Source organism: Aythya fuligula, chromosome 4 (assembly GCF_009819795.1).
Source record: "Aythya fuligula isolate bAytFul2 chromosome 4, bAytFul2.pri, whole genome shotgun sequence".
Classification (NCBI taxonomy): Eukaryota; Metazoa; Chordata; class Aves; order Anseriformes; family Anatidae; genus Aythya; species Aythya fuligula.
This window is the reverse complement of record NC_045562.1, coordinates 20,533,268-20,559,701: the sequence shown is the minus strand read 5'-3', so window position 1 is coordinate 20,559,701 and position 26,434 is coordinate 20,533,268. Positions and strand designations below refer to the sequence as shown.

The 26,434-nt window shown below is 42.4% G+C and overlaps 1 protein-coding gene across 3 annotated transcripts in view; it reads left to right on the top strand.

The window, feature by feature from the left end:
* Window positions 1–26,434, top strand: part of STOX2 (storkhead box 2) — a 132,073-nt gene that overhangs the window by 91,769 nt on the left and 13,870 nt on the right. For all 3 annotated transcript variants that reach the window (XM_032186425.1, XM_032186426.1, XM_032186427.1), the window contains exon 2: window positions 24,380–24,532. In XM_032186425.1, the coding sequence (XP_032042316.1) occupies window positions 24,380–24,532 (153 nt within the window). The remainder of the gene's footprint in view (window positions 1–24,379; window positions 24,533–26,434) is intronic.

The following is a 26,434-nucleotide window of genomic DNA, read 5'->3' as shown; positions in this document are numbered from 1 at the left end:
CTCACAGCACTTATTTATTATTGCTATTCTGTACGCTCACTAGCAGCAGGAAGATAGCAGCTGTTCATGGGCTTTGAGTGTTGCTGAACTGTAAGGCAAAAGCACGGCAGATTTTTAGAGCAGTTGTGGAGTTTTTGCAGTGCAGCAACCAAACCCTGGATTTCTCAGAGTGTTTCTGTATTCATTAGAGATGGGTGCCGTGGAGTGTTTTCTAGCTCACTTACAGAAATGTTACCCTTTCTGATCCCTCGGACATCCAAGTGGGAACTAACCGAGGGCTGGCTGTCAGAAATGCTTGGTGTGACACTCCAAATCTTATTCGCAGCAGTACGCTGTCTGCTCCCGAGCCTCCTGCCTCGCTCACCCACAGCCTTGCAGCAGATCCCAGCCTGACCAGACAAACCCTGCTAGCTCCACATTCTCCCGGTGGGATTGCGTTCCTCCAGCAGCAAGCCTGGGCTGCTAAGCTTTTACGGTTTCCTCCTGAGCTGATAGGTGATTCGTGAGGTGGGGAAGATGAAATCATGTTCCAGACTATCACCATTCCGGTTCCTTTGCTCGGGGCTCCTCTTTATCAAGTCAGAATCAAGATTTGAAATGAAAAATAAACATTTCCAAAGCAACCCTACTGCCCCTCGGGGGTTTGTCTTAATGCTTGCTCCTTTGTAGCCTGTCTTCCAGGTATTCAGATGCCTCTCCAGCTAATGCCTTTCCCACAGCTGCCTTCTGATAGGGGCCAGAATCGGAAGAAACAAGCTTTTGGGGCCTCTGACTTCCATCTCCTGCTGCTGCAAATGACTGTTACAAGCTTTTTCCCCAAATGGCTCTAGATCCATTTTGAAAACAGACTGGGGTTTTGCCCCTGCTGCTGGAAGGCTGTGTCATTACCCCACCGCTGTCCTGGTTAGCAGTCTTCATCTCATTTCCTGGCTGAGTTTTCTGTTTGCTGAAACAAGGAATTTTCAGGGTGACACATGGTGAGAGTCTCCCCTAGCAGTCTCCCTTGGATCCTTGCTGTCTGTTCTGCTGAAACACATAGCTTAGCATAAAGACTGGCAAAATTCTGCAGTGCAGAATGAGTTTGTTTTTTTTTCTGAGGTTTACATTTTAAATTGGAAGAAAAATTATTGCGACGGTCATTTACATTAGTTGCTGAGTAAGGATTTGGAAGTAATCTGTTCTATAGTTTATCAACTGTTTCCTTTTGGTTTCTTTTCAGTTTGTTTTCCCTATGAATGTGATGTATGTGATCTCTGTCTTGGATTTAAAATATTCCTGCTTGCTTTTTGAAACATTTCTTCAAGCTCTTTTTTTTTTTTTTTTTTTTTTTTTTATTGCATGCATAAAGCGCTTAATGCCCTCAATCTGCATGAAAATGTTTTGTGTATAACTCTAAAAGCTCCCTTAGGACTGGAGATTTTTTAATGAAACAGTTTAAACGTTTTCCACACAAATGGGCACTTGGGGCAAATGACATTATAAAAATTATAAGAATAATTGTTAAGATATTTTCACTGTTTCTTTCTCAAAGACCTGCATCTCCAGTCAGCTTGATTGCTCTTACTGGCAAAGAAATAAAGTTCGTACGGGTAGGAAGCAAGATGTTAATAAGAAAGAGAAACAATAGACAGCCTTCCCTGCTTCAGTCAGCATGGTGCAGGTGTTCAGGCTGATGTAATGGTGTTGCTGCTTTCCTACTCTGAGATGTACATGCATATTTATAAACACATGCAAGCCAATCGAGTATTGCATTTGCAAGAAAAACTACCAGAACAGGGATTGAGAGAGAGAAGAAGGCAATAAAAACGCTTCAGCTTCTTCAGGCTCTGCTCACACTGAATGAAAAGTGTTCATTTTGAAAGTAATATGTAAAGATTCTCAGGTTTCACATGAGGAAATACATGATACTGGATATTCTTGTTAGGACACATGTTGACACTCATGTTGTAAAACTCAAGTCCTACATACGGTTCACTCGTAGACAGAAGCTCTATTCTGTGGAGGTTTGTGAGATTCAAAGGAAATTGTTTTCTGATTTGAAACAGAGCTCAGAAGTAGTCAAATTCCATGTGGAAGAAAATCCCCAAAACAGTAGTTTTAGATCAGATGAAATACTTAATTCCATCAGGATCAGGCTGTTCTATTTCAAATTTGACTGCTTAAATGTCTTAAATATTGCTTCACCTAATGCAGCCTTTCAGAACAAACTAATTTGAAGGGAGAGAGAGAAGCACTTCATTTAGGAATACAGTAACAGGAAGTTCTGACATTTGTCAAAGTGTTTCTCCCTCTCTCAAACTAATATTTCATAATATCAGAACGGTTTTCTGATACATTTTAATTCTGGTAGAACTGTAACCTACACAGCAGGATGTTGTTCATGTGAAGCCATTCTTTCTGGAGGTATTCCAGCAGTGATGGAAAAATGCAGGATTCTGCCTTATTTCTCTTGCATGTTATTTTCCACTGGAATGGTTGCTCTCATGTCTAATACACCATATTCCTTGGGAAACTTCATTATTGCCAGTGACGGTTTTTAACAGATCCTTGGTAGAAATGGGTACACGCTGTCACTGACAGAAAAGCACTATTTTTAAGCATGTTCTTGGAATGTGTCCTTGCTACTTTTATCCCTGTTTGTTCCAGCTATGTGTCCTTACTTGGTTCAAGTGCCAGTGGTCTATCAGATATGACAAAAAATGCTTGCCCGCTCCAGGGAGTTTTTGTAGAAGTTGCCGTCTTGATAAAAACAGTGCTGATAAACCTAAACCCAGGTGCCATAAAAACAGATGGAATTTAGAAAACCATTTAAACCCTCCTTGAAAATTCCAGCTGTCACGTGGGCTTGCCGTGAGGCTGGTGCCTGTCAGCCATTTGGAATGACAAATGTAGGTTCCTCTGTGTATGTGGTATGTACAGGTTCCTCTCTACAAGGTGTGAGATCCAGGTAGGTAAAGTAGAAGTTCAGGGTGAAGTTCCTGGCAAAAACGTCATTTGCAATGGCTTTGCTTTCTGCAGTGGGTCAGGCTGCTGGGCAGGGAGTGTTTACTTCTGTTTGTGCTGGTTCTGTTGCCAGCTTAGGTAGGCCTGTTGAAAGCACCCAATTTGCTAGTTAGTTTTTAAGCATAGACAAGAATATATCGTTTCTAATGTATGTGTCTGACACGAATGTGTTTCAAGGGCAATAAAGATACGTATGTTTATCTACTGGCTGTTTAACCCTATCTGTCAGTTATAAATGGAAGATTTCTGGCACGGGAGAGACCATTTTGCATAAACCATTCAGCAGGGGTTTCCAGATGCTTAGATTTCCAATAAATACTACTAATAAAAAAGTCTAAGAGGGCCAAGCATATGCCTAGGATATGCTGAGTGCTAGAGTATGTAAGCATGACTTCATTTGGTACAGGCAGGCCAGTGCTAGCTCTAACCTAGTCAGCTCTGGTAACATAAGCAGCGTAGTTCTGCACCACAGTGCTCAACACAGCAAAAAATATTTGAATATTTGGGGAGTTACCCCACAGGGTAGTGTAAAGCTGGCCCAAGGCACATTTCCTTCAGTTGCAGTCATGGCATTGAACGCACCACAGATGTGTTGGGTAGCTTTACATATCTCTACCACCCCCTGCTTTTGAATCACAGCTGCTTCCTGGCGCAGTTCAGGGAGTAATGATGATTAGTCTGCAGGCGCTAGGTGTGCTGGATCTGTCCTGGAGCTTTTCCTGGAGGCTGGGAGAATCGACGTGTGCTGTTTAAGCATCTCCTCCTGAAGTTACCACTGGCCAGTGCTGGGCCTCAAATTTGGTTCTTGCTGTAACTCATTTGCTTGGTCATCATCTGTTAGCTCAGTTCAGGCTGACATCTGAGAGAAGTGGGAAGTTGGAACAAATGGTGTTTAGCCTAGTTTAATCTTTGCCATAATCAATCCATTTAGCAGTGAAGGAAAAGAGCAAAAATGTTTAGTAAGCCTCCAGAAAAAATCCAGAGCTTTAGCAACTGGCCAAATGCTGTATGTGGATAGTCAGATCTTTCTAGGCTTCCAGGTAACAGAAAGTAGATGGAGAAAACCAAGGAATCATTTTGCATTTTTGTATTGCAGAAATATGTAAGCATCAGATTTTTCATTATTTTCTTTAAGTAAAAACAAAAAGTTTCAATTGAAATTAAAGGTTTTGATCGTAAGTTTTTTATCCTTAAGCTAACAGTTGTGGCATTTCTTCTGTAGATTGTGCAATTTGGTTGAGCAGTTGCTAGTTTTGCTGGAAGGTATTGCTCCTCATCTTGTCCTCTCTTGTTGTTTGCCAGGTTCCTCCTCCTGTACTTGAGGAAAAAGGGAATTGTGAATGTTTAATAGCTAAAGATACGGGGTTGGTCCCAAGGCCAAATACCAAAGCTGATAAAATCATTAAGAGCCTTTTTTTTTTTTTTTTTTTTTCTCCTTTTCAAAGGAACCTTTTAAATGGCAGTAATTGATAAATATGTAAAGCTGAAGATCACAAGGAGGAAGTGATCTCATGCCTGCATGGCCTCATAGATTCTATCTGAAACGACTTGGCTCTGTCTGAAGCAGGCTGTGAACTCCTTGGGGCAGGACGTGTCTTCTTCCAGATCTTGTAAAATGCCAGACACTGCTGATGTCACCTTGTAAGGAACCATTTCTTCATACCTGACTTGAAGAGAAAGTGATGGGTTTCAGTCATTTCAGTGAAGGAGCTAACATTTAAAGGCTAAAATGACAAATAGAGGAGCCAAAACAATACTATGGGAAAGCAGTGTCAGCAAGAAAATGGTGTGGACACAATATGGGATACGCCTTTTTTAAAACCTTTGCACTATCCCAGAATTTGTATATTCTACCTTGAGCCTTGGCCTGGGATTTCCTGTATGCTCCATGATCACAGGAAACAGCCTGCTGTTGTTTTTTATACTGCTTGGCATGGCAAAATTGGATTTTTTGATTTTTTTAATTATTTTTTTTTCAGCTTCCAGCTATTTATTTAATTTTAAAGGACTTTACCAGTGATCTTGTCCATCATGTGTGCATTTTCTGTGTGTAGCTGCGGGGCAGGGAAGATCCCAGCACTTCTGGTGCCATGCAGCGGTTCTCAGTCTAGCTTAAGTGCGGTGGCGGTCGCCTTTCAGTGTTACCAAGACTCTGCCATGTTACCTTCTTGAGGTTTTTTCCTTGCTCAAGCAGAAAGTCTCCACTTCTTTCAGGTTAGCCAACTCTGGTAATGGGTTGCCAGTCAAGTACTGGAATAAAAGCGTCTATGCAGCTTCCATAAGTGATTCAAGTGATGAGTGAGCTCATAAAGGAAAGAGCATTGAAATTCAGGCTGAATCAGTGGTTAATTGTCTGCTCATCCCTTCTCAGCTCCCCTCCTTGCGTCTGAGTGCCGAAGCAGGATGAGGTCATGGTGCTGGTCCTTGACCACAACAGGCTGCTGACCTCCCGTGTCCTACCGGGGCTTGTGTCAGCTGCATCCCAAACACAGAGTTACTCTGAAATAAATGCTCTTTTAGCTTTCTCCTAAACATCCACCAGCCTTGTGTGGTTGGGATGTTCACGTCATTGATGCCAGTGGGCCGTGAGACTGACTAGCCCTAAAAACCAAGAAGCCCATTGAGACTTAAAAGAAAGCCTTCGGCCAAAGTTCAGAGCTCTGGACCCATGGCAAGGCACCTTTGCTACCTGGTGATTTGGCTCTAGAAACAAATTCTCCACTTGCTTTTAAGCCCGTGTTGTCAAACATCATTTTAAAAGCAGAACCAAAAGCAATTGAGCATGCTGTTTGCTGCAACTTTCTGGTTTGCTCTGGATTTCATGTGCTAGTCTCTTTTTACAAAACACTTTTGGGACAGAAACTCCTACATTCATTCAGGATAGAGGTGGCTGGTGGGCTCACCCTTCTTGTGGAAAACATTGTTTATTTTCCAGTTGTCTTTTTAGATGATAACATCTTTTAAGACAGGTGGAAAATCAACCTGAGTTTTGCTGCAAGTGTGGAGCCTATGTTAATACCAGTCATAGGAGAATATTTTGGTGGTGGTCCTTTGGTTTGCTTTCTTAAAGACCAGTTGTGAAGCAGTGTTGAGTTAAAAAGTCACATAAAATACTTGAAGGGTTTAGTATTGTACTGGTTTGGTTTCTGCAGCTGCTCTGGTTCGCTTCTGGAAGCACTTGGCTAGCATTGCCTCCAGAGCGTGTCCTGTCAGGTGATGTGCAGTGGGGTTTTTGTGCCCGTACTGCTTTTTGGAGTACCAAGTGCCTGTCGTGCCCTTGCTTCAGATGGGAAAGTTTCTCATGATGAAGGAGAATTGGATAGAAATTGACTTTATTCCTTCATAAAGTAAATAAATAAAATGCTATAATGAAAAACCCAAACCCTGAACCTTTACAATCCCAACACTAAAGAAGCCAACCAACAAAAGCCTTCGTTTTATTTTATTCTTTGAGCTCCACCTGCTTCAGGTCTCATGTGCCCGAAAGCCTAGGGCCACGGGTGGCCTTTGCTGAAGCGAAGCGCCGTGCCTGGTTTGGCTCAAAAGATGCAGGGACTGGGCAAAGTGCAAAGGCAGGGCTAATTTCTTCCAGTCAGGCAGCTCTTGCTTTTCCTCCTTGATTTCGGGGTCGCCAGCATCCTTGTAAGCAGAGGGCAGGGGGGTGCCAGGCTGGCAGGCCTCGGCCTGGGGGTGGCGGGAGGGGCCGCCGCTGAGGTACGGCTTGGTGGAGGCCTCAGAGGCGATGCAGGTCGCACCGAGCCCCTAACTTTGTTCGAAATTGGTTGTGGCTCTGCAGCACGGCTGGGTCCGGCCGTTAGTGAGTCCTAGAAAGCTGTAGGGTTTGGTGGCAGAGCAGGTAGGGCTGGTCTAGCTCAACACTGCCACTGGGATTCTGCGCTGCTGCGCTGCACGGCAGAGAAGGTTTTAAATACGTTACAGCATTTCAAGGCATACCGTCAGCCTGCCTGTTATTTCTTCTTATTTATTCATTTATTTACACGTGTCCAAATGCAATATAGAGATCAAAATTCTCCAGACTCCAGGATGAGACCACAGGTGAAAGCTTGGTCAGCTGCTGCAAATTTGTCCCAGTATTTTCTCCTATTCCTGGAGTGGAAATCCACTATTGCTGCCAACACTCGGGTGCTGGAAGTCTCTCCTGGCTGGAATAAGCTGTAAGGAGAGCCTTACTCCAAATTTTCCTGAAGTTGCAAGATGCTCTCTCTCATGCTGTAAAACTACTTTATGGTTGCATCACTGCCCTGGCTGTAAATTACAAACCAGGCTGTTTTAGGGTTGCTAGATTTTAATCTTAGAATCTGGGACAGTCCCAGCTGGATACATTATGCATGGGTAGTACACCTGATGTGTTGGACTTGCTGCACATGTGCGATGAATTTACATGAGCGCAGTACTTAGCGTGCAGACATTAGAGCTGCCAGGCGTCTGGAAAAGTGGGCAGTTACTACAGCAATGTGGGAAAGATGATTTCGTGTACGAGCATGCATGGGACATAAGATTTCTGGGAATACTATAAATGTTCTCACCTCGTGTCATCCTTCCTTTCATTCCCCTCATCCCCTTATGGGATATAACTTTTTAAAAGCTGAGACCAAATTTCCTTTTAACTTGTGCTCTGACTGGTTGCATGGAAGCCTCTGTGGTTCCCTGAGGGGCCAGGAAGCGTTCATAAGGTGGTCGTGTCACTGCTGGTCTTGATCTGCTCCTTGAGGGGCAAGTGGAGAAATGCGGGCTTTGGAATAGTTTCAAGCAGGTTATGGAGTGCTGTACTTTATGAAACTTTCAGACAAGGTATTTACGGGGAAGTGAACCAATTATGGTTGGAGAAAACAAAACAAAACAAAACAAAAACTTTAAAAATGTAAAGAAATTGTTTGTATAAGTATTTTATTTTTCTACAGTAATGCTTCCTGTGACTGTAAGTATGTTCTTTGGGGAATGGCCTAAGTAATCATTGTTTCTGGCATTTCAAACAAGAACTTAGAGCACTGTAGCTTAGACTTTGTATTGTTTTCGATCTTTCTTAGGAACATAGAATCCCAATCTGGTTCATCTTTGTAGATCCTCGCCTCCTTAACAATAAGATGTGCTAATGCGAGTAGTTTCCAGGCTTCCTGTTCCTTTTCTGTTTTGTTTGTTTGTTTGGTCACTTTCTGATACTTAGTGCCAACTTTGAACACTTGTGAACAGACTGGCTAGCAGGCAGTTGGAGGAGAGGGGTCTGGCTGCTGTCTGCACTCGTAAAACCAAATGACTGATGAGTCAAAAGATATGAAAGTTGTTTCAAGATTCATCTCCTGTGTAATAACTCAAGAGACAGGCTCTAGTTCACTCAGTTACTTGGAAACTGTCAAAGAAAGCACTATCTTATTTTACAGTACTATTGAAGAAAGCCAACTTGTCACACAAAGACAATTTACGGCCCATTTATTTTCAGCATTCTCCTAATTCCCGTTATTTGAAGTAAAACCCATCTTCCTGACAGACCGGCTTCTTATTTCCCTTAATCCTGCGGCAAAGTGCTAATCCTTCATTTGTGACCTCATAGGCTGTTGCTACGGAGAATGCTGTGATATCACAGGGCTGGCACTGACTTCACTGCTCTTGGAAAGAGACGTCTGCTCTCTGCAGGCCCCGGGGGAGATGCTAAGTACTTCTGGTGCTCAGCTAGCACTTCCTAAGGAGCAATACCTGGCGAACAGGTTTGCATAATATCTGCCCGCATAGGTGATGAACGATACAGTCAGAGGCTGCGTGTCGTGTCAGGGGAAAATGTGTGGTGGTTGTGTTTGGCAAGGTTGTTCCTGTCCTTGAAAGAAGTTATGTTACCAGAAGGAAAATGTCACTGGGAAGTTACACAAAGCTTTCTCATCCTCTGCCTCCAAAGATACCACGAGGAAATGACACTGAATGGCAGAATTATTGTGTCTAAAACCAAGAACTCCTTGTTTTGTATCCCTCTCTTCTTCATCTGAAGAATAAATATCATTTTGTCAAAACCAAAACTGTTCTTGGAAATACTAAAAGCCCTAAAACTTCCACTTAAAGAAGCTTCTCAGGTACAAGATAAACAACACAAATTAAACCTTTATGCCATAAAGTAGCCTGCTAGGCTCTTAATTATAAATTGAGGTATGAAGGAGACGCATAATTTTAGGCATTATGCCCGAGACTTTCAGATATTACCAAGCAACTCGCATGCATGGTTTCTATTCACATTCAAGTCTGAGCTTTTATGCCAGATTCCAGAAATGAGTGCCTAAAATTAGGCTCCTCAGTAACTGTCCTTATTTTCAGAAGTACTTAGAGTACAGCAGCACTCAATGGAGATAAAGGGAAGTGCAAATCTACATCAGTTTTGAAACTCAAGCTGTGACTATTAGAAACAACATATGGCAATAGGAACCAAACTTGGCGCTTTTAAGATCTCTGCCTTTCACCATAACAGGAAGTTTTTAGAGAAATAGAACTTGCAGCTTTAAATGTCAGTGGTTTTCTATTTTCAAAAGTGAAGTTATCAGAACTCAGGAAGAAATATTATTTTAAAAAAGAGTAATTCCTTTGTCTTAACATTTTCTTTTTGAATATGCTGGGGAAAATATGATTGAACAGCAGGAAGGCACATACTTGCCTCTATTAAAATTAGTATTCTGTTTTTACTATTGATTATTCAGATTTTCATTTTTACTGTTTTATGTGTGGTATGAAAGTTCCTGCAGAGGAATTTAGCAGGATTATATGCATACAACTGCCATCGTTGATGTAATATTTGGAAGCTGTATAAGCTACATCAGGTTAAAAAAGCACCCTTATTCCAGAATAAATATGGATTTACATAGGTATGATTACGTGGTGGTAGTTCTGGCAGTAAATCATTCTTAGACCAAAGCTTTGAGGTCAGTTTCCATTTTATCCCCGTAACATGGAGGTTCCCCAGATTGTGTTCAGGGATGTACCAGACCAGATGCTGCATAACAAATGTGCAGGGTGACATCTCAATTCAATGTAGTACCACAATTAAAATAAAACACCACAAATTAAAGACAAAAAAAACCTCCTCCTGCAGAGGCTTTGCGGACCACACATGGCACACAAGATGCTCTTTGGGAAGCCACACTTTTTCAAGTCTTTGCGGATTACTCCTTCTTTCTAGAAACTACACGTGCATGTGTGTTTTGAAGAGGTTCTCATAAAGCAGCAGTAAACTTCTGAAGACAGTGTTGGTGATGACACGCTTAACTGCTTTTGCATGCTCTGGTTCAGACTGCCCAAAGTGCTTGCTCCTCGCTGGAGTGATACTGCACATGTACCTTATTAGCATGCACACTACTAATTTGCTCTCTGCTTTCTTCATTGTCCCCCTAAACACCCATCCTTCCACTAGCTTTGCTTCTGCATTATAAAGGCTTAGGAGCGACCCATTGGGGAGCAAGCTAAATGTTCCTTTTTAGTTATTCTGCCTGCTCCAAAGACTGGGGGAGCTCATTCAAAGTCATGGGAGGATGCAGGTGCCCTCAGCCAGCCGGGGATGCTCCCTCTGCTGGGTCACTGGCACTTGGGCTCAGGCTTTGGGCTGCATGCAAGAGGCATTTGTTCCCTCAGGCTTTTAATTGAGACTTGGAAGGGAGGCTTTCATTGAGTCCTTTGTGTGGCACAGGGTGAAGGTCAGCCTAGAAAACAAAACAAAGGCAAGCGCCCAGTGGATGCAGAGCACATGCAGATCAGCCTTCGCGAAACAACTGTCCTTTTGTTCACTTCTTTCTTCACCAAAACATGCAGCCGTTCCCACTTTGCTTACTCCAGCAATCCTCTAGGCCCTTGGATTTTCCCAGCCTTCGTACAGCTGGAAAGTTTATTTCTCACCATTTGGTTGTTATTCCTGCTTCCGTTTAGCCCTGCTAAGCATTTGGATTCTTTTAGCAAGTCCTCTTTCATCGTTAACGTCACATATGCTGCATTGCCTGCTTTAGGAGTCAAACAAAATTCATCTCTTTCCTCGCGTTTCCTTTTAACCTTTCTTGTGTTTTTCCTTACGTCTATTGTTCCTTGTTTTGCCCTGCAATCTGCTGCTGATCATATTTCAGTCCTCATAGCCTAGGTTTTTCTTGAAGCAGCCTGTACATTAGCTCTTAACACTAATACTTCTAGGTACCAAACAGGCAGAAGAAACAGCGAAGGTTTCAAAAACCACTTATAAGGCTGCTAGCTTTCATCCCGGGTAGGCAGCGGCTGGCCCCATGCAGCAGCCTCCTGGCGGCGGCCAGGTGAGGAGAGGGTCACGCACCACCCCCTGCACATTTTACCCTTCTAAATGGGATTTGTGTGCCCGTGAGTTAACATACTGCCTGTGGTTGTAGCTCATTGAAAGGACATGGCTGTAACTGTAAGCCATTTTTCTGACAGTCCAGAGTAAGGAATGATGACATAAAGACAAGATAGGGAATGACTGTAGTTCTGTTGGTTTACTGTGCATTAAGAAAATGTTGTCTTGCTATGGCATAAAATACACGTACACAGAACTTAAATTTATGCATCCCGCAGTTTTGATCTCAGAACCGTATGTGGGGTTTCCTCTCCGTATCCAGTGGATATTCGCTAAATTTGTTGTTCAAGAAATAATCCCCGATCTTTTCTTTTGCTGGCCTTTTGATTTAGTTTAATGTAAATTGAGACCATCAGCAGCTCCTGTGGTCATCTCAGGAACCTAGTCTTTGTGTCCTAATTTAGGGCTCTTCTATACTGGGTAAAAGGACACAAGACACAACTATTTTTATGTACTTTTGTCATTCAGAAAATTGGGCCATAGCAACACTTGGGGAGCACAGGGACTCTTCCAGGTTCTAGTGCTTAATAAATGTTTGCCGAAAACCCAACACAAAAGTCTCGTCGAGGGCTTGTTTAGAATACAGAGGAGATAAAAGGGGAACGGCCAATGCTCATCACAGGAAAAGATCCTATGCAGCAAGGATCAATACCAAATGGTTGCTTTTTAGTGGTGACATTGGAAATGTGAAGGTTGGGCTGGGTAAGGAAGTGGTAACCCTATCTGTCAGGTCACAGTTGGCCAGGTTCATTAACAGTGCTAAGGAGGACTTGAGGCTCAGCAACAGCTGAGTGAAACAGCTGAGCAATCCTGCGAAATAATGGCATCGGTGATGTAGTAGTGCAAGGCAACGCAGTGGATGGGGAAAAAATCACGTCTCAGGTTCCTGCTGTTTTAGGAGTGTGGTCTGCATGCCACTGGGGTCAGGGTGGTGAATGTGGGAGATGAGCGGGTGGTGGTAATTAAAAATGTAAGCGCAAGGCTGTGTAAATCAGGCAGTACGTAAGAAGTCATCGCACAAGAGATGTACGTCTACGAAATTGGTAATTTTGTCGGGTTTGAATACCTTGTTCAGGTTTGTATCTCACAGCCAGTGAGACTTTCAGATTCCTGAAATTTTGCTTAAAAAAGAAAAGTGCAAGAGGCAGGAAGATGCTACTGCTGTAATAGAATGCCTGTTGAAGGTTTTGGTTTATGGCTTCCTGTAATAAAGTGAGTACTCAATAAAATTAAGCAAAAACCATGTGAAATGGACAGGAGGAAATGCATTTAATTTAGTTAATTGTTTAACCGTGGGAACCCTTGGTTCCAGGTACTGTCGTTTATTTGGGCAGGTAGTTTTGGATTGCTGCATTTGCTGATAGCTATATTGCTTGGAAGAAAAAAATGAAAATCTGCTGGGCCTTGAGGGTCTCAAAGAACAAGTTGTTTCTGTCTGGAGCAAGGGCATTTCCCGTTAAGATGCAGCATACAACACCAGCCACGCGTGCTGTGGTTTTCTAATGCTTCCTTAAGACACTTGACCAGCACGACAGGACCGGGCGAATTGCTGCCCTGTTGTTCCATGGTGTTTCCCATGCTCCCATCCCACAGCTGATTACAGGGGAGACCAAAGGACAGGATTTTGAAGTGTGTCGAGACACTGGGAAATAGGGGCCACTGCATCTGCCCCACTCAGATTGATAGGGGCAGAATCTTGTAGTATGGCTACTTTTTGTAAAAGATGTAGGGTATTTCAGTTTTCTAAGCATTAAGATATATCTTCTTGAATCGACTCCAGCCATAATAAAACCTTTGCTTTCCACCACAGGGAAAAAAAATGACCCAGTAAACTCTCAACTGCTAAGTCTTCGGAGTGTCTAACCTTTTCTTTTTAAAACCACTTTGGCACTGTTTTAATTGATTCCATGCCTGGCCTTTTCATCAGGTCTCTTCCAGCCAGGAAAAACCGTGCTGTTAAAGGCTGCTGCAGTACCCTGGGACTTGCGTTCAGTGTTGCAGATTCTTATTTTAACCTGAAGTTATCTGCCAGTCATCGCTATTTGTTTGAAAAGCTGTAACCACCGCAGTATCGTCTTTGGGAGGAAAATCCTTCCATGGTTACAGCAATCAATAGAAATGAGAGAAGGTGTGCTGTGTCGTTGGCTCGTATTGCTAATCAGCCCTCCACCTCGCAGGAATTTTAGCTGCTGACTCTCTCGCCGTGTGTTTGCTGCAGCATCCCCAGCCACACTGAAAATGTGTTCTGGCTACGCTGAGGATGGCAGTGGAGAATGCGTGGCTACAGCAGGCTGCTTGTGTTCAACAGCCATGTTCTGTGCCTTCAGGAGTACTTGCAAAGGAATGTTTTCCTTTATAATATTTCCACCCTAAAACAAAGCATCTATGTTTATTGCTTTGGTGTTTTTTTCTCCTTTTCTTTCTCATGTGCTCATCTTTTCTTGCCAAGTCTCCTCTAGTGTCAGATTTTTTTAATGCTTCTGTCTTTCCTTGCATTTACTGTTTACTGCCAGAAAATATGCAGGCTTTTTTTCCAGTGACATTGTAGCTTTTTTTTTTTTTTGTTAGTGACATTGTAGCTTTAGCATCAATCATTTAAATCAATAGTAAAGTTTTCTATGCAAAAAATATTTTAAAACATACTAAAAAAAAATCTCCTCCCTTGTCATAGTCCTGGCTACAAAATCTGTTAGTGAATTCTTCATGTGATTTAAAATGTCACATAGTTTCCAGTGAGCTGTAATTTTCTAAAAACACAATTGTTTCAGCCACTGGGCTTTTTGAGGGGGGAGCTCTGTGGGTTGTTTTGTTTTTCCTGCTAAGACTGGTGGGCTCATTGAGATGCTGTCTTAGCAAGAGTTGCACTGGGTTGTGGTTTTGTCCTGCATTAGGTAACTTGTAAAGTATCATTTGCTTTTCAGTTTATTTTTTTGTGACTCTTCAGTGTGCGATAAGGTGGAAATGCTTAATTAGAAGACTTGGATAGTCGGAGATCCAAAGAGTGAGCTGATAAAAGTGTCTGGGCAAGATCATGGTCTGGGAGTCAAACCCAGGAACGCATGCTTTAAACTCCTCATAAAAAAAAGATACCTGCAACTGATAATTCAGGCGTGGCGTAACAATGAACTACCAAGGTAATATGTCTGTGAAAAAAAGCAAGTTTTGTTCTTACGATGTATGTGGCAGGGTATTTCCAGTGAAAGTATGGAAATCTGAATTTCCTTCTACCTGACAGAGGTGAGAGGTTAGCTGGATTGCTAGAATATGATGCAGAATTTTGGTTGTTGCTTTTTAAGGAATAGTTGTGTAAGTTAGAAAGCTTAACGAAACAGGATGGGCAGGTATCTGAGACCCCTACAAGGACGTGCTTTTAAAGCCAGCGGGACGAGATCTGAAGGAGCAAGGTGTGTTCTCTGCAAATATACTGGGGTGCCAGCAGCTGGAGGGGGTATGAAGGAGTAGTTAGACTCACAGACAACAGGAGCACAAAACCAGATGGGCATTCCTTGTTGGGATATTGCTCAATTTAATATCCTGATCAAGTTGCCTCTTGTGTTTTCTTAAGTGGTTTCTTAAACAACCAGGAGATTTGTTCAGGTAAGTGAAGTGGAACTTTTTAGCATGCTGCCTGTAAGTCGTTACTAGCAGAGCACTGACAACTTGAAATTTTCAGGATGTAGAGATTTCCTCAGGAAATACAAGCACAAGTTTGTGTCTTTCTGATGTTCTTTAGTCTGGTTTCTTCTGCGGCCACAGAAGCAGTGGGTTGTGTTCGCAGCCTGGTGTTCGGGTGCCTCAGGGGATCCGGGGCCAGGCTGGATGGGGCCTGGGCCTGCCTGACCTGGTGGGTGGCATCCCTGCCTGTGCAGGGGGCTGTACTGAGATGAGCTTTAAGTCCCTTCCAGCCAGAGCCTTTCTATGATTCTGTGAGCTGATGGCAGTGCTGGGGTGCCCATCAACTTCAGCCCTTCAGACATTCCCGTTCACATTTTCCTGCTGCCGGTCTTTCCATTCCCATTTGCTCTCTGCCATTCCTGTGGTGTCAGGCACTTGTTGCTGGTCACAGTGCCGATCAGAGGGCTGCGTGGTACTGCTCTGAGCTGCTGAATCCAAATAAAGCCATGCCTAGGTGCCTGTGCACACAAGGTCCATGTGCAGGCCTTCGCTGTCTCTCAGGCTTCACATGCTAGAGGAATCCTCTGACTCAGAGAGCTCACAGATATATTTGTTCAGAGCAATCAGGCTGCCCTGAGTCAGACTCAAGTACTAGAAATAATTGTTACAAAGGAAGGGCATTCAGATCCCGGTTTTACATTTCTCTTCCTTCTGCCTTTATTTTAACTTGGGTGATAAAAGTGTGAGTGCTTCTGCAAGGATCTGTGCAGGTGTGTGGAAACGCTGCCGCCCGCACCAGCCCAGCTATTCCCCGGTGCGTGAACGTTGTCTGGTGCAAAGGAAAAGCAGGCTGGAGCTCTTGTTTTTTCTTGCAGTAGGTGTGTGTTGTAATTCGCTTTTAAGCCCACAGAAATTTTTCTTCTTGGAATGAGTTTCGTTGCTGTAAAGTAGGTGTGGGCTTAGCAGACAAACAACCCAAGTTTCCACAGGATGATCCTGGGGGACCCAAACATTGCAGATGCCAAGTTGGATTCATTAGAGGCTTTGTGGCTGATCCTGCAGCCCTAGGGAAGGCAAAACTCCTGTAAAGTTGAAGGAAGATTTCCTGGAATGAGGCCTTTTTAGGGAACATGGGAGTTGAAGAGTGTGTGCATAGCACAAAGCCCGGCTTTCAGTGTTGAGATCCTGGCTACTGTGTAACTACAGGTGTAGCAGAGCACCCTGCATACCTTACACTTGTAAATCAGCTTGGTTATGATATGGCTTCGCTGCATAATAGTTGGCACAGACCTGTGAACAAAAACGATCTGTTAGCTGCCTAACCCAGCTCTTTGCTGTCCTCTTGGAGCACTTGTAGAGACCTATTCTAGGCTGGGGTCGCCTCTTTCACTGCGAGGGGGGGTCGTTGTAAGGCTAGGTCTCACAGCAAAGTGGGATGGTGACCTTTGTGTTTAACAGTCCTAAACCCCTGCTGTGCTCGCTGCTGGGGGTGACTGCCTGTTCCAACACAGCACAGGTGAGTCCTGAAGTGCTGCGTTGCAGGCATTTAAGGATTAGGTGCCTACCAAATTGCTTCGGAGTGCTTAGCATACAGGAGCCTTTAAAGAAGAGCCCCATGGCAGCACTCCTTTTTTGTTTGCCCCTCTGTTTCTGCCTATCAGACTTCTCATTTTGACAGATGACAACTAAAAATAGCTTTTTGCAGTAAAGACAATTTTAAACATTTCTCTCTCTTAAAACACCAAAACAACCGAAAACGTTTCTCCAGAGCCGCAGCGTCTGTCCCTCGTTGTACGCTGTTGCTACCCCTTAGCCTGTGTTTTTCCGAGGCTCCAGCTTAGCGTATCCTCACGAAGAGGAGGAAGATCTAGCGTCGGGAGCGAGATCGTGACACAGTGACCTCGTTCTGAGCATTACTTCCTTTGTCAGGAGCGGCAGGAGCTGAAGCAGCTCCGCTGGCTCTCGGCACTTGGAGCAGTTTGACATTTTCTGCCTGGCATGGTTTCAGGGCTCACTTTGTTGTGAGCCCAACCGGTGAATAGGATGATGAAAAATGAGCTTGCAAGAACTTGCCCACTGCTTTTAATTTTTTGATAAACAGTTGCAGCAGCATAACTTTGATCCCGAGTACAGTAGAGCTGTCTGTTACGTGCAGGTCTGCAGCATGCTTCGGGACTGACAAAGGAGAGTAAGTCTTTTCTTTTAATCGATAGAATAAAAATTGGTGTCATGCTTAAATAGCGAATAATTCAAGGAAACAGTGCTCTTTGTAAGTCTGTGTGTGTGTACACATATGTCTGTGCATTCGTGTTTTTGTGTGCGGTGCGGTTGTGTGTTAAATCAGGAAGATATGTTAGGGGTGAATTTCTTGCCTTGACTAGAGGGTTAAAGCTTTAACTTGTCTTTGCTAATGCATGTAAATAGCTTTCTTGTCCACTTAATGAGGAGGCTGGCTTGTTATCCTGTACAATGCAGCTGGGCACAGTTCCAGAAGCAGAGGCACTTCGTTTCAAAGACAAAGAAGCCAGCGCAGACGTAGGGAGAAACCTGGAACGTTGCGCCGTGGTGGATTTTTTCAGAGCGATGACTCATTTCAGTTCACAAAGGATTCTGGGCAGGGTAGTGAGAAGTCAGGTTGGCTGATCCATTCCTATGACTTCACTTTGCAGAGAGCCAGGCAGAAGAGGAGTGACACTGCAGAATCCTGAGGCGCTGCAGTGGAGAGGTGCTTTGCTAAGACTGTGAGTGCCTTCGAAACAGGGGGTGGTGTCAGAGCGTGATTCCAGCCTTTCCGTGGAAATGGGGCAAAAGGAGAGAGATGTTTTCAAAACACCGTGTGGGAGTTGTATTTGTAGAACCCTTTAGATTCTCTGCCTCCACCTCCTCTGTTGTTTCTTAACCGTTTGTTTCTTGTGCGTATGTGAGAATTAAGTGTGAAATAGCATTGCTTTCGGAAGAACTGCTTAGATACTGCATTATCTTTTATTTTCTGGAAGCCTCTACTTCCTGCTTTAAGAGGTGGGTGTTCAGCATATTGCTGCCTAAAAACATGCTTTGTTTTCCTTCTTTCAGGTCCTGTGGCACTGATCTCTGCTGTAGTCAGCTTCCACAGTGATATAAAGCCCCAGTATGCACAATGTTGTTACATCACAGCTATTCTGGATGCTGTACTGGAGCATGGAACCAGACCATAGGGGTTCAGGTAAGTCCCCCTTTTTTAACATATTGTGTGCCAGGAATATGGACATGGACATTTATTAAGAAATGCATTTGAAAAATACTGAATAAACACATTCTAAAGCACACAATATATTAAAAAAAAAAAAAGGCAACACCACAAAAATCCTGCCCTCTTTTGTCCCAGGATAAGCAAGCAACACCACAAAAATCTCCTCAACTGAATCCTCTCTGGGAAAGTTCCATGCTCCAGCAGAAACTTTTTGTGATTACAGTCATAACACGTGCTGGGATATCACTTTGGATCAGGAGGCAGCTGGCCACAGGACATGAACTGAGAAAAGGAAATCTGTATCACAGAAAATACACAGGATGAATGCATGTAAGACAAGTTTGGTGACTGGGGGTGTTTTAGCACCTGTTTCCAAACATACTAGCACTTGGTGAACCTGGAGATTGTGCTTTTAGCTGGGTCTGACCAAGTGAAAAGATAAATTTACGTGATTGAAGTAAAGTTAATAACTGGCAAAAGAGAAGAACTTTGTTCAGAGGCAAGTGTTTACCATGTGGTTTGTCACTGTTACGATTGCTGTGCTTTCTTCAGGCTGGTTAGAATTGGAGTGGTCACCCTGCCAGGTTGCATTGTTGAATTGTTCATAACTGTATCTGCAAGGGAAGGTATGTTTTGGTGTGCATGTGTTCTGGAGTTGCAGAAGGATCTTCCTGGTGAGAGAATGTGTGTTAGTGCACTTGTGAAGCCTTTGTTTAAGCTTCTCTTAAATGTGAATAAATGTCTGGATCTTTAACTTATTTTTGTCTTGAAAATGAATACTCTGATATGTGTAACGATCTAGTAAACACAACTTGCAGGTTTTCTCATAAAATACTCCAGGAATTGTGTTTTAAAATGAGGATTTAGCTATGGCTGAGTACAGTGCAAGCAATATGCTTTCTGATTTTCTATATCTCAGATTTGCTTAGTAAAATGTGTTCTTTCCTCTGTTACGCTAGCGTGGATCCAAGGTGTTTCAGAGTGATCTGCGTAATACAGAAATCTGCATATTCTTCCTGTTCCCTCCTGTGGTTTAATCAGATGAAAGCATTGTCTAGCTTAAAATGGCAATTATATGTCATTGTTGTGAGTTCCCATATGAAAGGTTTTGTTTGCCACATGTATGCAAGTACCCTGTGATTAGAGTGATTCAGTCATGTCGGGGTTTGGGCGAAAAGGGGGCAAAGTGCAATCCAGGCCAGACAGTTGACTTCTTTGGCATCTGTCCCTTCTGTAAGTCAACCTGAATATGTGCTTGTCTTTTTCTAGAAGAGTTTTTTAATTAAAATATTCTTGAAAAAAAGGTGACGATATTCTAGGCTGAAGAGCCCTCTTCCTGTCCGTTACCACCAGTTTTGTTTTTGTCGCTTATCTTTTGTTTGAAGAGCCGCTTTCTGTACTTCTTCCTGGAGTGACTCTGTGGTTGATTGTTGACCAAAACAGGTTGTTGCCAAGAAAATTTACGTAGGGGATTTTTGTTGAAACTATCACAAGGTACCACGAAGCCACTCTACTTGTTTAATGCCTTCTGATTAATTACATAGCTCTGTAAGCAGCAAAAGTAGTAACTCGATATGTGTTTATTGACCAAGTTCTTCCCTGTTTAGTGGGACGTGGCCGTGCCCGAAGCTCTGTGCAGTTGGAGCATGCCTCGCAAATCTCGTTGTTGCAGAGTCTCTGTTGTCTAGTGAGTCTTGACCTCTCTGGCACATGCCCGTCCTCAAACTGTGACTGTGCAAGCTTTGTTTCCTGTGGAAACCAGGCTAAAAATCATGTTTAAAGCTTGTTTTGATCCACAGGAGGCAAAAGGTTGCAAAGGTGTTGAGAGTCAGGATGGAGAAGAGAAGCTGGGCTTTGGCTTCCTGTATTTCACAGGATGCAGAGCGTAGTCAGAGGGTCTCTTCCCCATTTCAAGGAAACTGTGTGTATAAATTCTAATAAAGTGTGGCTTTGCATTGTAATTTCCTTAATTTTCCTTCTGAATGGCTGTACCGAATTGGTTCCATTTATAAGTCAAGAGGTGATTTTTCAAACAGTCCTCATGCAAACTTCATGAGACAGGGAGTTTGACTTCCAGGTCACTTCTTTCCAGCAGCAGAATCACTTATAAAAATTCTGTCATCAGTATGTAGTTGGCAGTTTAATTACTGATACATGGTGTGGAATACAGTCTGCTCAATTTTCTCCCAAGATGGTGGCACCCAGACTTTTCGAGGACAGAGAGGGTAGATAAACTGGCACTGGAAAGGGTCTGGCTGGTGTGGTGAATTTTCACCCCCAGCTCTGTTGCAGGCTGTCATTTTCTCATCTGTATGTTAAAGATAGTTATGGTTACCCAGGTTTTCAGAATGTTTTGAAATCCACCGAAGAAATGTGCTATGTAAGAGCTAAGTGTTTATTTTATTTGCTGTGTAATCTTTTGTTCTCAGTAACAGTAATTATTTTTTTCCCACAGGGTAGCGCTAAAAATCCCCAAGGCATAGAGGACAGATCCCATTCATTGTTTGCTAGACATTTGGATGTTTTTGAAAATGAAGTACCACTTAAAAAGTGTAGAAAAGCTTTTTAAAATTTTTCTTTAAAGAGAAGTTTGCAAAGACGCTGCAGAAACAGAGCTGAAACTATATATATACATATACAGTATTTAAACAAAACAGGCAGTCAGCTGGTGAAAACTGCTTTCTGAGCTCCAGTTTTCATTTAATTGGGAACATAAACATATGAAAGTCAAGGATAGTAATTTGATTTCAAAAGAAAGCTGCTTGAGACAAGCATCAGTCAGAGCTAACAGGAGCCATATGCTGGATGTTTTATGTAAGTGATGTGGTCTTCCAAAAAAGAAGAAAAAGTAGGAAAGGCATATTTGATTTTTTTTGAACAGATCTCTCCTAAAGAATTGTAGTAAACCTTCTGTTCATGAGGCTAAACGTGCAGTATTTATGCACATAATTGATGTTAATATATTATATTAAATCGTAAACACAAGATATTTTCTGTTGCTGTGCATCAAAGAAGTTTGTTCACTTAACTATAACCACAGAGTGCTTGTAATTTCCCAGAGCCGCAGGATATTTAAGATAAAACTTGGCAAATTAGAGCCTCCCTGAGTAAGGGGCTTTTGGCTTTCGACCACTAGGTCTACTGAAAGCTTTACAGATGTGTGCTAGCCTTTTTAAACCGAGAGGCACTAATTACCTCCAGCAGACCGTTACTGACGACAAGCTAGGGAGGTGATTCTGACACAAAGAAGGTGAAACGAGAGTTGCCTTGTCATAGAGAAAGTTAAAAAATATTCCATGGAAGAGTGCAAGCCTTGGCTGGTGGTAGTCCCATACACAACAGAAAAGAAGGCTCCCTCATAAACAAATACTTATTGACCATTTCCATGGCATTCAAAGATGTTTAATTTACGTATTTATGTATAATTGTAGCATTAATTATAATGTTTATAAAGCTCCCAGATATTTGCAAGCAGGATGTATGTTACCCTGGCATCCTAGCACGCTTTGCTAGAGATTGTGTTAGCGTCGAGGAACCGATACCGCGTGGATGTTTGATACTGATGAGTTATGTGAAGTATAAATAGTTCATGCTGCAGTGGAAACTCTTGGCTTGTTCTTGTTGACCACAGGGACCCCACTGGCAGGGATCAGATGTATGGGCTGAAGGTTTTCTGCACGCTGACCTAGAAAAGCCATTCCGTGCTGGAGGCCTGTTTCGGAATGGGGACTTGTGCAAAGCCCACGGTTACTAAAAACCAGTGAAACTTTGCTATTTCTTAACTCGTGTTTAGCCAGTTTTAAGTTAACAAGCGTCATCAGGGGGTGATCCCAAAACTGTTCCCTGCAGGCTCCTTGCAGTCAGGGGAGAGGGATGGGTGCTCCCAGGGTGAGCAGCATAAATGGTGGGATTTCTGTCCTGGTGTCCCTCGGGGGACAGCTGAGAGGCTGCGGAGCAAAACTTGCTAGGCTTCGTGTGTCAGGTTCCTGGAGTCCCTTTCCCACTTCAGAGGGCTGATCGTGGTACTGAGGTCCATTCATTACATCCTAAATACTGGGTAGCTGTGAGTGGATTGTTCTGGGCACGAGGGGAAGAAAGAGAACTCCCTCCTGCTCTCCTCGCCTGGTGCCCGTGCAGGCAGTGGTGAACGCGTGGCTGGGGGTAGGCACGGGGATGCTCTTCCCACAGGGCTTCAATTTAAGAAATCGCCAGCTCTTTGATGATGCAGGTAAAGCAATTCAGGAAGTTACTGCCATTCACCTGGATGCCCTGAAAGCTACCCAGGGAGCAGTGCTAGCCCACTGCAGTGCCTGGTGAAGCTAATAAGGTTAAACCGCAGCTGAAGGTGATACATGCCCATCTGCTTGACATTGCACTCAGCTGAAACTTAGTGGTGCTCACAAGGACACCCATGGCACAGATAATCTCCATGTGAGGGGCAGTAATTTCTTAAATTGCTTAGCTAAATGTGCATAATTCCCATCATCATTCCGGTGCTTTCTAAACATGAAATTTAGTCATTAAAGAAACCGCTCCCCTAGACAAAGTGCAGGTGGTGACTTGTGGGTCTTGCTGATAGCAAAGATTCATTTATGAAAACATTTAATCTGATGGCAGGTAAAATTATTAATAAACAGTAGTTAATATCTGTGATGTTCTTTATCCATTCTCAAACGACGAGGGAACAAATGGTGTTTGCTCCTGAGCCATGTGAAATTGCGTCTTACCACATTTCTCTGTAAGCTGTTTGCAGTTTTCTTCTTCGTCATTGTTTGTATGTAAAGTACATGTAGCAGGAACTTTTCAGGAATGTATAAACAAAAATTGTCCAGAAAAGTTTATATTTTAAGGCAATTCTGCGGTCATATAAGAACGAGGAGGATCTTGCGGTGAAGCTGGAGGAAAGCTGCTGTGGTGGGACTGAGGCAATGATCTGGTCAGGCCTGATTAAGCAGAAGCAGTCAGGAGGCAGCGTAGCACCAATGTGTATTTTAAATCAGCATTGTGTCGTGGGTAATGTGTATCACTGTTGTACAACAGATTGTGCAGCTGGTATATTGAAAAATATTGCTCATATGTCTCACTGAAACGGTTATGCAATTTGCTACTCCCACCAATTCTTTTTTTTTTTTTTTCAAAGTGTTGAGCATAACACAAGACTAAATGCATTTAGGTAATCAGTTTTAGAGACTGCTGTTCCTGTTTAGTAGACATAATAGGAATATAGGATTAATAGGGCAAATACCAGGGGAGCAAAGTTTGAATTTAGATTAATATCCAGTGATTTGATTCCTGATTTTGATCACAAAACAATGCTCTGAGGCAGCAGAAACAGGGTGATTTTCCTGAGATTTCAAAGCAATTTAGGTAAAATGTAATCCCTGGCTATTAAATGACCTGTGGCCAGAAAAAGATTTGTAGTCTGGCACCCCTTGTTCTGCCTGTTACTCTTATTTATTTTCCACCAGCAAGGAAATCTCCTAGTTGCTTTCTTCCCTGTGTTTGAGATCATCAGGGAGCTGTTATCTTTTCAAGAGGAGGTATAGAGCAGCATATAAAATCAATTCTATATATATAAAGTATGTAAAAATGCACATGGGTAAGTGTATTTGTGCAGTCATGCTAGTATTACCAAATTGTCGTTTCTCCAGTAACTTTCATTTTGAAGGTCTTTTCAGTGATCCTTTAAGTACATGTTAGTGAATTATTTTTAAAGATGACATGAGAAAAAAGTATTTGAGTGAAGTTACAACAAAGTTTATTTACAGACCATCATGGAACCATTAACACTCCTCTTCTAAAAGTACACCACTAGCTTCTGAAAGGGGAGTAAGAGCTTTATGTCCAGAAAAATGCATGAAGCTATTTTGTTTATGCAGTTACCTGGTAGCATGTTCAAACAAGGTTTTCCAACCATCAGTGCTGATTTGTCGGCATTTTTCTGAATCTCTCTATTGCATCCTTTGGGAAGCTGTGTCCACATTGTATATATCCCATTTTCAAAAGTTCACTGTGTCTGAGCTTTGAAATTAGCTTGCTGGTTGAAACGAGCTGGTGGTTCTTATTCTGCACAGCTCAGAGCCTGCAGAGCTGTATGGCATCATCTCCAGTCATCTCTCTTCATCGCCGTTCTGTGAGCAGCACTTTCAAATGAAATGCTTCACTGCACATCTGTTGTCTTTTTGCAGGTGATGTATCACCAATCAGCATGTCTCCCATCAGTCAGTCACAGTTTATTCCACTTGGGGAAATCCTTTGCCTGGCCATCTCAGCAATGAACTCTGCCCGAAAACAAGTCACACAAGAAGCACTAATGGAGCACCTAACAACCTGCTTCCCAGGTAACTGTACATTAATAAATCATTGGTCAGATGAGCTCATGTCTGTAAAAGGGCGATTAAAGGATTCACTACCCGAAAGATGCTTGTATTTTTAGCTTGCTTGTAAGAAGATGGAGTTTTCAGCATTTAGTAGTCTGTTTATCTTAATATTTCCATCCTATCCAAGAGATGATGCTACCCAGAAGTAAAGGAGGCCTTTGTGTTTTAATCTTTAAACCTTTTCTATTCTTTATTTTCATACATCCAGAATATGAAGTTCTCTTTGACAGGGCTGTTCACGTGTGATGCATTTTGCAGGGTCAATTCCTGACTTTTTGTAACTGTTAAAACAGTCTTGAGGTACTAAACAACAAACTGGATTGGATAGTTTTTTTTTTTTTAATTTTTATTTTTAAACCAATATTAGAATAACCTTGTTTGTTTCTTTTCTCACAAAATATGTTCTTTATTATCATACTCAGGAGAGTTTAGTACTTCTTAGTACTTACAGAGAACAAAGCATATGCTGGAGCCAGAGCAGACTTATTCTGCCTTGTGGCTTTCAAGCTGGTTTTAAGCTAACTCATAAGAGCTTTGACTTCATTAACCTGTTTCAAGTGTCATCATTGACTAACATAGGGCTAACCTCACAGAGGTCTATGTGTAGAGCATTCTCTTAAATAACAGATTTCCCACCTGTGACAGACTCTTAAATTGGGGGTGAGGGGGCTTGATATAAGCAGTTGAGTCCAGTGATGATGATCTATCAGCAGGGGATTGCTAAAATTAAACTGAAAGGAGGCTGCCAGCCTGGTGTCCAGGGCCTTTCAGAGTCATCTTGGTTGCAGTTCTGGCTTTTGCTTATGCACTGCACTAGCTTGAAAATCTTTAAATGTATTTTTTTACTTGATAACATTGTCCATGACAAAAAAGTTTGGGAACCAAAAATTTGCTTGCTGTGTTCTCTTCAGGAGAACTTCTTGCGAGCTTTTGCTAATACTTATCAAACAGTAAAATGAAAATGTCTTGCATTAAAGATACTGCAACATCAACGAAAGTAAACTGTATTAAGAATATATGCATGAATATGCCACTTCTGTACTTGCAGCCTGTTTCAGAAGTTGGTGAATCAATCAAAATGCGTCTTGAAGAGACATCCAAAAGTGTGCTGTAAAGGCCTGGGCAGAGGTTTACTGCTCAAGAGAGCCCAATATTTTCACTTGTACTTTGTATGATCCTGGATGAGATGTTTTACCATTCTGTGCCTCAGTTTACAATTCTCTAAACTAGCTAAGAAACCTCTTTATCGTACTTCTTTTACAGCTGTAAAAGCAGTTCATTAAAAATTCTTCAGTAAGAAAATTACTGATGCATCTGCTTCACCTGGGCAGCCACGATGTGTTGTCTTGAATTTTTCTGCTTTAAGTTACAGAGCAAGAGTTACTTAAAGCCTTGAACATTATGTAGGCTTTTACTATGACTGGCACTAGGTTCTTGAATTCTAAAATGTAATTCCGGATCTGGAGCCATGCCTGAAGTAAACAATTCTGTCTGATGTTTGACATTCACACTTTGGAAAAACTTACTGTAAATATATTTTGTAAATACTGACTTTCTGACCCAGTTTGTGGTTTTGCTTGTGAGGGTTTATATCAGTATGCTTTGCAGGTTTTGAAAATGATGGTGAAAGTTGTAAGGGATAGCATGCAGAGAAGGTAAAGTTCACAGTTTTAATCCTAGTTTAATTTATTTTGATGATTTTTTCCCAGTCATGTTTTCTATATAGCCATGTGTGAGACAGGTTCCGTAGACTGCAAATATTTTTCCAATGATTCTGTCAATGCATTTAATACAAACATGATTGCATGGTGGAAATGATAATTTACTGGTGGCATCCCCTGGGTTTCCTGGGAGCATGGTTAT